This window comes from Hevea brasiliensis, chromosome 15, assembly GCF_030052815.1.
Source record: "Hevea brasiliensis isolate MT/VB/25A 57/8 chromosome 15, ASM3005281v1, whole genome shotgun sequence".
In the NCBI taxonomy this organism is placed as follows: Eukaryota; Viridiplantae; Streptophyta; class Magnoliopsida; order Malpighiales; family Euphorbiaceae; genus Hevea; species Hevea brasiliensis.
This window is the reverse complement of record NC_079507.1, coordinates 63,770,658-63,782,543: the sequence shown is the minus strand read 5'-3', so window position 1 is coordinate 63,782,543 and position 11,886 is coordinate 63,770,658. Positions and strand designations below refer to the sequence as shown.

At 33.6% G+C, this 11,886-nt stretch overlaps 1 protein-coding gene across 1 annotated transcript; it reads right to left on the bottom strand.

Moving 5' to 3' along the window:
- Positions 1-4,135: 4,135 nt before the first annotated feature.
- On the bottom strand, positions 4,136-4,593 carry LOC131173984 (60S ribosomal protein L6, mitochondrial-like). Its single transcript, XM_058136963.1, has one exon. The coding sequence runs from the start codon at positions 4,443-4,445 to the stop codon at positions 4,137-4,139; it is 309 nt and encodes a 102-aa protein (XP_057992946.1). The 5' UTR covers positions 4,446-4,593; the 3' UTR covers position 4,136.
- Between the last annotated feature and the right edge of the window lie 7,293 nt (positions 4,594-11,886).

Sequence of the window (11,886 nt, the reverse complement as noted above, 5' to 3'; positions counted from 1 at the left end):
TTCTACTTTCATCTTGGGGCACCATCATTTGATCAAAACCTTCATCTTGAGGTTCAGAAACCAGTTCACGCAGAATTGAATTGATTGACATTCTTCAACTCAAAATAAAAAATGACATTCTGCTTAATTTTTTTTTTTCACCAACATTCATTGGCATGCGAAACAAAAGTCACAATTTAAACCATTTTAATATCAGTAAACATTATTTATCATGCATAGAGTGATAATAAGGCCATAAACAGAAACAAAAATCTCACATATAGAATAACCATACCACTTTTGCAGAACTTCTTGCTAATTTAAATGCCTTCTAAATCATAAAATTTCAATGTTTCAAGCTAAGAAATTGAACTTGTTTGACAAAACAAAATATTGTATGTTAACGTCATGAAATTAGGCAAAACAATTTGCTATCAGCATCATTTTGATTTCTTTCCTTGTTTCCTCTTGATCACTTCATCAATTACATTATACCCTTGCCCATGCAAACTTCAGGAGGTTTGCAACTACGAACCGAAGCAGCAAACTGGTGCACCCTTTGCTTGTCGATTCCAATGCAACAAACTACATTGTTCTTGAAGCAGAAAACATTAACAGCGGGAGGAACTGTGAGTTCAACCTCATGACCGTATCCCAATTTGAGAAATAAGAGGCGTCCTTCACCCCGCCACCACAATAGGGAATTCAATTGACTAGCAAGGCAGCCTTGTGCATGTGGCGTCATGAGCCAATGTTAAACAGCTACTCCACTTCACATCACTCTTTGTACTAGCTTTATAAACAGTAATGCCACTCTACACTTGTTTTGATTTCATCCGTGAATTCAATTAATTGAATTTATGCAATCCAATTAAAGCAACAATTAATTTATTTTAATTTAAAATTTGATTTATTAATTATATTTGTATTTATTCAATCTATAATTATCTCATTTAAATTGATCTGATCAAATAATATTTTCATTTAAATATTAAAATAATAAAAGAAATTATCTATTATTTTGACTTGAAAGTATCCTATGATGTCCACATTACTCAAAATTAGAAATAATCTGAGCCTACTTAACCCAACCCATTTGCCACCCACAGTTGGGAGAGAAACTAAGAAGAGTGGGGCGCCAGCCGCCCGCTAGTCCTTTAAATGCATGAACATGTATCAGATTCCTGCATGGAGATCTTCCACAGCTTCAGGAAGTAGGACTTCACGCAATTGGCTTGCACCTTAATTAGTTCATATATACCTAACCCAAATTCTAAAGCACATGACAAAAGTAGCTCATAGTACTCTTGCCCAACTTCTTCACTCTCTCTGATCTCTTTCCAATCTCCTCATATATATATATGTGTGTGTGCATATGGAAGCACAATAACACATCTGTCTCAGGATTAATTCTATATTTTCTTGATATATCTCTCAGGATTCTGGATGGCTCGTCTGGCACTTGTTCTTTTCCTTCTTCTTGTGTGTTTATGCAACGGTTTGGAGGCCAGAAAGCTCTCATGCATGGAGGAGAAGCAGAGCTTGATTTTGAACGTACTTAATGCACCACCTTCCTCTCCTAGTGGTGGAGGTAATTATGAAGTGAGCTGCAATAAGAAGAAGATGTTTGCCATGCAACTTGCTAGGAGTGAGAGATTTCCGGCGGAGTCGTCGCATCCAAGCCCTGGAGAGGGACATCCTGAACATGATGAAAAATTTTAGTTTTAGATGGCATTAGTATGCATATTTTGTTCTCATTCCTATATTGTCCTACACTTTGAAGGCATTGGAATAATTGCATGTATCCAATCTCATGTATACATTATGTCCTGTCCAATAGGCAAGCGTCTATGGAAAAATAAGTGACTAAATTAGTTGCTTCATGGATAATAATGAATGGCTTTCTTTATCATTAGAACTTGTTTCCTTGAAAATTAACCAGGTTTTCTTCTTCTATATATATATATATATATATATATATATGTGTGTGTGTGTGTGTCATTTAGAAAAAGGATATAAATAAAAATAATTATATTGGAGGCAATTTAAATAATTGACTGAAATAAATTTAGATAAAAGTATGATTTTTAAAAGTAAATAGGGGGTAGTTAATCCACTGTTCCCATGTTGGATCCTCCCATTTATAGAGAGAAATTGGAATAAATATTCATACTTGAATAAGAAAAGTTAAAAGATTTTCAGCAAAAAATTTGATTTAGGCACACTTCTCAATCTAGCTTTCCCCATGGAAACGAATGACAGTCTTATGTAACATTTCAAAGGTAGTGGAGTGGGTTCAAATTTGTTGCTGCCACAAATTAGTGATGGAAACGTGATTTGTTATATCGGTTAATGAGTTAGTGATATTGTCAATTAAGAAGTTGGTCAAGTAAGTTTCAAGATTCATAAAACTAAATACAAGAATAATTAATCTGAAGGGGTTAGTTTAGTTCATAAAATAAATTTGCTCCTGACCAGTTCATTGATGAAGATTTAAATCTGAGGCTGAGTAAAGAATGATACGGTTTCTTCATTTATTAATTTTGGCATGAATAGTTGGGAAGGTTAATTAACTATGTACAATATGCAGAAGTTAACATGGCATATAATTTTATCACAATAGCAAAAGAAATAATACAATAATATTATAAAAAAATTAGAAAAAAGGAAGAAGAAAAAGAAAGAAGAAAAAGAAAGAGATAGGTAGAAGATTATTATTGGGTCTTCCTCTTATTCTTTTTTCCATTATAACGCCTTAGAAGCAACGTTTTCAAAATCAGCCAATGAATGAGGAAAAGCCATAACTGTATAATAGGTTATTTGAGTAGTTGCTTGAACTACTGGTGATGTAACCCTTAGTCCATTGTTATGACCTACCTTGTCTAGTACTTTTACGGGCTAATTGCGCTATATATATATATTCCTACCTAGCTTGGAAAAGCGTTATTGGTCAACAGTAATGCCACTAAGAATTCCCAAGCAAAGCCACCAATCCTTCTGGAGAGCCTAGTCTCAAGAACTCTGAAACATAATGCAGCAGGCACTAGCTGCCAGGAGGACAATGGCTGGGGAACAGCTTCTTTCATATCTGCCTAAACCAAATTCTGCAAATCACTTGCCCCAAATATGTTTACTCTACAATAATTCAGAGTTTCAAAATGTACTCTGGCCAATTAACTTGTCCCTTACGCATCTCTTTCCCTCTATGATCACGCAAGCTCTATACATACATATGGGCTGTTAGCTACCAGACCACGACCAGGGCTAATTATTGGATATGTTGGGAGCATTAAAAAATAGTGTTCTCTCTCTCATAAAAAAATTGATCATTCTTATAATATGAAAAGTGAATCTCACATGATTTTGAGAGATGATGCATGTAAACCAAATACACCTAATAATTTCTCGACACAATTGTGAGAGATGGTGTCAAAGTACACATGAGTTTTTTTTTGCCAATAATAAAACACACTTACAGGTACAAAGCACACATTAGTTAAATATTTCTTTAATTGTCTTCTACATTAGTTATTTAATAACCACTTTATAAAAAAAAAAAAAAGTGATAGTTCGAGAGTGTGACTATAAGGGAAAAAAAGAAAATGAATAAAAAGATTTAGAATGAACGAAAAATTGACAAGGGTTCAAGTTGCATACGTGAAGAGTACAATCAATTTAATGGTCAATATGAAAACCTTGTCACGCAAAGCAGGTCATCCTTCTATTTTCATCTTGGGGCACCAACATTTGATGAAAACCTTCATCTTGAGGTTCAGAAAGAAGTTCATGCAGAATTGAATTGATGGACATTCTTCAACTCAAAATAAACAATGACATTCTGCTTTTTTCTTTTTTTTTTTCACCAACATTCATATGGCAGGCGAAACAAAGGTCACAATTTAAACCATTTTTATAGCTGTAAACATTATTTATCTTGCATATAGTGATAATAAGACCATGAACAGAAACAAAAATCTCACATATAGAATAACCATACCACTTTTGCAGAACTTCTTGCTAATTTAAATGCCTTCTAAATCATAAAATTCCAATGTTTCAAGCTCAGAAATTGAACTTGTTTGACAAAAAAAACATTGTTAACGTCATGAAATTAGGCAAAACCATTTGCTATCAGTATCATGCAGAATTGCTCCCCATCATTTTGATTTCTTTCCTTGTTTCCTCTTGATCACTTCATCAATGTACATTATACCCTTGCCCTTGTAAATTTCAGGAGGTTTGCAACTACGAACAGAAGCAGCAAACTGGTGCACCCTTTGCTTGTCAATTCCAGTGCAACAAACTACATTGTTCTTGAAGCAGAAAACACGAACAGCAGGAGGAACTGTGAGTTCAACCTCATGACTGTATCCCAATTTGAGAAACAAGAGGCGTCCTTCTGCTTCAGCTCTTGCTTTGTATCCAACACCCACTATCTTAAGAAACCGAAAAAATTTGGATTCCATTATGGTAACAGCAAATTGATCACCTTAGCTCTCTTGAAATATAACAAGCGGTATGTGTTCGTAGCAGTATTGACATGCAAATAAAACCTTGATGAACGGGGAAACTACCCTCGGAAACAGCTAATCTTCTTTCTCTTGGAAAGTTTCCATTTTTATTGTACATTTTAAGTAGGGATTGCCACTAGCCACATAAGATTAAACAAATAAACTATAACTTTCATAGAGAAGTCAACAATCGTTATCTCATTCCATCACTATCACTTCCATCACTACCACCAATACCGGTCCCCTACCCACAAAATCTCATCCAAATTTGCTTATACTAAAATTAACATATACACATGTAGCAAAACTTCAATCATCAAATGAAACCGAAATTGGAAATACAAGTATATTGCAAAAAGCCTAACTTCATTAACTTTAATAATCTAATTAGACCAAAATTCAAGATACAGTGCAAGCTAGAAATTATCATAATAACAGATACAATAAAGCATCAAATCCCCTTTTTTATTAATTTTTCAACCCAGCATTGTTTTTACAATCTTCCATTAGCCTCCGTTTGGGAGGAGGTAGAGTAAAGTAAGGTTTTATAAAATTAAGTTTTTTAAAGTAAGGTTTTTTATGGTTTTCAAGTATTCATAATTTTTTAGTGTTTAAGAAAAAATTAAGGTTTTTTAAAATATTTGAAGTTTTAAAAAGAAAACCTCGTTAACCTACTAATTTGATGGGTTGGAAAATGAAGGTTTTTGAAAGTTTTTAAAAATCTCCAAAAACTATACTTTAAAAAACCTTATATCCTCCCAAACAAAAGTTCAAGGTTTTTAAACCTTGAAAAACCTTTAATTACTATAAAAAAAACTCCTTCCCAAACAAAGGGTTAATTTCAACCCAACATTCTCTTTACAATCTTCCATTTCTTTTTAATAGAAGCTGAAGGATGGTTGAAAATTAAAAGTTGAAAAAAAAATTCTTCCTTGTTTAGAATGAAGTGACAAAAAAAAAAAAAAAAAAAGCTAAAATTTGAAGAAATACCTCAAGTTTCAGGAACTTCAATTTTCCGATTTCGCTTGAAGCAATTTCTTGTAAAACCGATGCTAGGGGAAGTCAATAGTATTCTGTTGAAGCGTGGAATGGCATTCGCATGTTAGATCGTCGTTGGAGGCAACCGGACTGCGTTACTAGACAGTAATTTTACAGCAACGTTTCTCTTCGCCGAAGGTGGTTCCCTAGTATCTAAAGTCCTGTTTGGTATTGAGTTTCAGAGTCTGAAACTGCTTTTCTGAATAAAAATACTATTTTAGATACTGTTAAGAAAAACAGCTTAGAAAAAATTATTTTGTTATTTTAGTATTTTTATTATTAAAACTGATCAAATTTAATTTTTAATTATTTTTTAACGCTTTCTAATTAGTATATTTAAAAAAGTGATTTTCTCAACAACAGTTTCAATAGCAATGCCAAATAGGTCCTAAAGCTATGAAAATGAAGGCTATGACTAAAATTGACCCGAATCCATTTGGTCAAATAGGTTTGTAAAATGGGTGGGGCTAGATCTCGGGCTCTATAACTTTAACAACCAATAAAATTTTGATTCATGGGCTCGTCGGGCTCTCTTTTGTTCTCTTTTTTTTTTTCTAATTTTGATTTCTATTTTGTTTCTTTTTTTTCCTTTTTTTTTCAGCATTTTTCTTTTATGAAAAAAAAAAATAGCAACTATTGAAATTAAAATAAATCCTTGAAATCAAAACTTTAATATATGGTTCAGAAAATCTAAATCCTTGTGTTTTTTTTTTAATTTTGTTCAATCATTTTAATTTTAGACATTATCTTGATTTTTAAATTTAATTGCAATTGTATTCAATTGATCAAAATTTAAAAATTTGAATAATTTATTATGAATTTAAATAAGACATGATTTGATTGTAATATAATGGGGAATTACAAGTTACGGATAATTTTATATTCAAATTAGTGATGAAAATGTTATCTTTTGTATGTTTTTCAATTTTATTCAAAATTTTTTTATTTGAATAATTTATCCGTTATTATAAAATTACTGAATTTTACTTATGATCAAAATTGAAAATTATAAAAAAATATACTATATTTTATTAAAAAAATCATTTTTAACAATTTTTTTTTCTTCTTTCTCGCTCCGAACCCCTGATCCTCACCCTCACACCACAATTACCACCACAATCATTTCTCTTTGTGTGAATGTGAACCTGAAGATGGCTTTGCAGAGCCAAACCTTAAAGAGAACCTACAAGCCAAACCCAAGTTTTTTCACTACCAAATCTTGAATGAGTTATTTAATAAGTTTTAAGATCCATAAAAAAAAAATACGAGAAAACCCTAACAATAAGAAGGTAAAGATTCGATTAGTTGATTAAACATTTAGTGATGTCATGTAAGCCTTAGTCAACTATGGACTAATTCCACTTTTAGGAAAATAATTTGGCCCAAACTTATGCATTGCATGGAGTTGTTCGTGAGAGTTAAATGGTGAAATATGACTCTCTCTCCCTCTAAATTTTTAGAAAGAGAAATTTCTCTCATTATGGGTATTGTTTTTCTGATTGAAAGGAGTTTCTGCTTTTGTCTCCATGGTTCTCCCTTCCCCTTTTTGGGTGAGAGAGGGCTTCCTTTCCGAGTTGGTCGTGAGTTTTACCTTACCTACTGTCGGTTGGGTGCATAAAGTTTGTGGACCTTTTATTTGTTGGTTGTTGCATGGAGAGTAGTGCTGAGAAAGTTAGGCTTCAATGTGAGGGTGAAGCTACTTTCCTACAGTGTTTTTTTGCATAGCATGAGAGTGAGATTTCTGTCTATGGGTCGAATATGGGGGTAAAACATGAACGGAACACCAAAATCAAGGTTATTATCACTCCATATCCTTCACCAATGTGGTTTGCCAATCTTGTCTAACCACCTCTCTAGTCTACTTTGTGGGTTTCATGGCCTAGCTCTCCTATTGTGTGGTTGTTTTTCGAATGTCTGCATTGTGACTCCCTTCAATTGGTTTGAGAATGGCTCTCTCGATGTTGCATGCCTCTAATCTAGGTGTTTTGGGACTTAAAAAAAATGGACGACACTACTTGTTTTGGTTATTGTGTTGGTGCCAGGTTGTCACAACCCAAATTCTAGGCCGAACCGGTACTAGGACTTGGATCAGCATAAGGCTCCCAAAGCCCGTAGTAAGCCTAACTATCCCTAGCCCAAATATAAGGCCCATAACTGTAATCCAAATTCAAGAAATCAAACGGACAGAGTTTGCCCTAAAATTAAACTACCCAACGGAGAATATTAACTCACTTAATCTGTAAACACAAAAATAACTCAACTTGGAGAGCTCAGCTCACCCTCACAATCCTTAAAATAATAAATAATCAAATAAGAGCTTGGCTGTAACACCCCGTTTGCATAGCCTGGTAGATTTCACTGTTCCAGTGACCGGAGTCGGTCCAGACAATTAAGGGGATTAGAGCCACACTTAAGACAACTAGAGAAGCTATAAATAGTAATAATTAGTAATTGCCAATTAGTTAAGTATAAATAAGAAAAACAGAACATAAGAAGTTAAACGAGCCGAGAGTCACAGCGATGGGTGACCTTCTCGGGAATGACTGCGAAGTCATTTTAAACTCAAATTTCGAACCGTAAAAAGTGACGCCGCGGTCCTTAGGACCCTTATAAACACAGTGGAAAAGAGAAAATCACTAAAAATAACTGTTAAGTCAGTCAAATAATTAGGTCAGGAAGCAGGAAGAAATATGGAATTAATTGCAAACCGGGATGAACCGGCGAGGGGCAATTTGGTCAATTGACCCCGAGAGCTGACTCCTGACCTAACTGTCAAATAAAATCGGAGAAAAGAAAATTTCGGAATCGGGAATTAAATTAAAGAACTAATAGAAAGAAAGAAGAAAAGAAGAGAAAATTTGAATATTGGATATTAAAGTTGAGGTAAGCACATCAAATTGAAAGCTTGTAATTATTTGTTGTGTTTTTAGTTTGAATTAGCTTGAAATATGCTTAAAATTAAAAAAAAAAAAAATAGTGAGGGACCATTACTGAAATTTCGGCCAGCATGTGTATAGGGGTGTATTTGCATGATTTGATAGATTTAAATACATATGTGGGCTTGTTTGAGATGAAGAAACATGTATGTATGCATGGAATCAATCAAATGCAACAATTTAGTGTGGTTAGGGTTTGGATACTTAGGGTTTATGAACCAAAAATGTAAGAAATGAGTAAATTGTGTCTTTGACCTATTGTGAAGTGAAAAATGGTCAATTATGACCAAATGAGTTGTGTTGGAATGGTTGGAATTAAAATCAAATTCGGAGGGAGTGTGGTCATGCCAGCATGACCAAGTCAACTTTGAGGGATCAAAAATGAAATTTTACAAGTCCAATTGATATGGGACCAATTGGGGATGAAAATAGACATAAAATGACACAATTTTTATTCAGGAACCATGCCCAAAAAGTGACCAAAACTTAGTGAACAAATTGACCAAAGTTGGAAAAGTGCAGGGCAGAGTGCAGGCTGCCCTGCACAAACTGACCAAATGAACAGTGTTTGTTCATTTGGTCATAACTCGAGCTAGGCAGGTTCAAATGACCTGAAATTTTACCAGTGGTTAGATGAGATATAGACCTAAAACTTTTATGAAGAACATAAACCCAAATTCTGCCAGCAACCAAGTCATTTGGCCACCCCAATTTGGTGACCCAAAACTGCCAGCACCAAAGTTGCCCAGAAAATCTGGGTTGTTTCTAATCTAGCAGCCATGGTTCAAATGGCCATAACTTGAGCTACAAAACTCCAATTGGGGTGATCCAAAAATGAGAATAAACTTAAGACAATAAGGAACATTTTCTATGAAGGAAGTTTTGCCAAATTCCAACAGTAAAATTTCCAATGGAACAGTGCAACTAGGAGCACTAAAACTGAAAATTTGACAATTTTGCCTAAAGGACTTAAGCTTTGAGAAAATGATCAAAACCAACAAGTTTAGTGACCAAAATGTGGTATGTGGGTGAAGTTGGAATTCCCATACCTATTAAGCCTTAGAAAGTCAATAATTTGACTTGAACAGTGCAGTGAATAGTAACCCGAAATAAAAAATTTCAAGAACGTCGAATTTAGCACGTTAGAGCTAGGTAAAAGTGAAGTTAAATTTATTTTGGATTTATGTTAAGTTCTAGTACTGAAACATTGTAAAATTGTGTGTTTCAGTTGAAAAGAATATCGGGAAGGAACCCGAGGAACCGAGTCGAGGCTAAGGGGCGACTCGCTTGAGGTTTGTGCACAACATCACTATGCTTTAAAATGTTGTGATAAAGTGAATGAAATATGTATTTTACATTTGCTTTGAATTGTTGAAAATTTATTTGTGACATTAGTTATGATGTTTTGACTTAAATTGTTGAAAGTTATTGTGTATATTTGAAATGACAATGTTTAGCAAATTGTTAAGATAAGTTTTGAAACCACAGTGTCATGACCATATATTTGAACACCTCACTAGCATGACTAGTTGGGGTAATTAGTTTCGAATTTTGATTCCTTCTCTGGAGAAGTGTTGAGTTGTGCCAGTAGAAGAGGATTTGAATGGATATCCATATATTTGAGCTAGCTAGCCTTGTGATGTGACTTCTCCTTAGCCTCTGGCTATTGAGATTATATTTGTTTCGAATGGCATGATCTAACTGTGGGTTTTATGAAATGTGTTTGATACTTCGAAATGAAATTGTTTGGAATAAAATCTCATAATTCATGTTTTGTGTTTAACTCGCATGCTCAGTTCAATTTTTGAATAAATATGATTTAAATTCTGCATAAAGATTCTTTTAATATGTTGTGCACCACTGAGTCCTAGTACTCAGCGATAGCTTTTATTGCTGTCGCAGATTTAGAGACTAGAGGAGCAGATCGAGTCACTTGAGATGTGAGGATCTATCAGCTTGAAGTTATCAGGTATAATTTATACCCTGACTGTAAATATTTATTTTGATGTATGTATTGCACATAAATGTATGGACATGTAAATTGGTCTTGAGCAGCTTGTACAAAGCTTGTGTAAAGTTTGTAATAAATTTTAGTTGAATTTCTCTTAATGTAAATTTTGTAATGATGTATATAAATTGTTTTGTCCTTAATGAAATATGAATGGAACTATTTTATTTAAATTGAATGAAATGGATTGCTAGTATTTTGATGATCATTGAATAGTGGATTTGAAATTTGAAAGTTGATAAATGTGTTGAGAAATTGGTTGAGATTGATTATGAAATTGAAGTAGTGATTGAGAAAAATTATTGGAAGTGCTTTTTACAGGTATTTGAAGAACTGTTTTCTCAAAATACAAACGGAATTCTGGCAAAATTTTTATAAAATTTGCGGAAAAATAAAATGGACCAAAAATATTAACTAGTTTTAAATTTAAATTAAATATTTTAAATACCTATTAGAAAATGCTCACCACTTATCAAAAGTAAGAAAATTGTTTTAAAATCCCTTGTAGGGTACTTAATGAGTTATCGGTAGGTGAAGTTCGGTAGTTCATTAGGTATTCTCCGGGATCATGTTATGCCTTACAGAGGGGTAAGGTGTGACATTGGCTCCCTTATCCAAAGTGAAAACTCATCTCATACATTTCAACATATCCATTTAATAGATTTACAATATCAAAAAAAAATAGATTATTACAATCCCAACAAGATTAGAATACTACTAGCACATGCGGAGTTCTAGATTATAAATCAAGGAAATAAAATACAATAAGCTATTGTTGTGTAAACCTGCGAGAAATGAAGCAGGTTATTCACAAAAAGAGTTCACCCGTCACCTGAGGAAAAATGGTTGAACAGGAGTAAGATATTGATTTTAAATACAATTTTTAGTATTACCTGGATATGAAATGCAGCATAGTCACATAGTATTAAACAATTCAAGCAATATTTGCACAAAAGATAATTTGGAGCATGCGCACACCCATGTGTCTCAACAACGTATATACAAATGAGAGCTGATTACTTATACAGCTCTCTTAATTCCAATACCTACCAGTGAGATCAACTCGAGCCGAACTTTCTCTTAATAATCCAAGTGCGGGGGTCAGTGAGATCAACTTAAAGCGATACTTACCCTGACTTATCTACATATAAGGATCGAGTCCCAACGAGTTAAGTTCCAGCCACGACTACCCGTCCTACCCATATCCATAAATACACCACACGTATGCCGACACATACACACAGCTTCAAATTATCTTAAGGCGACATCCACAATAGTTTCATTAAATAAAAATGTAATACAAGGTGTGCCTAGTATTTAACTACATACATATATTTATAAGTGAATGCATGAGCATGCCTTGAATATATAATAATATTGAAATTATAAATAAAATCAATATATACTCACAATA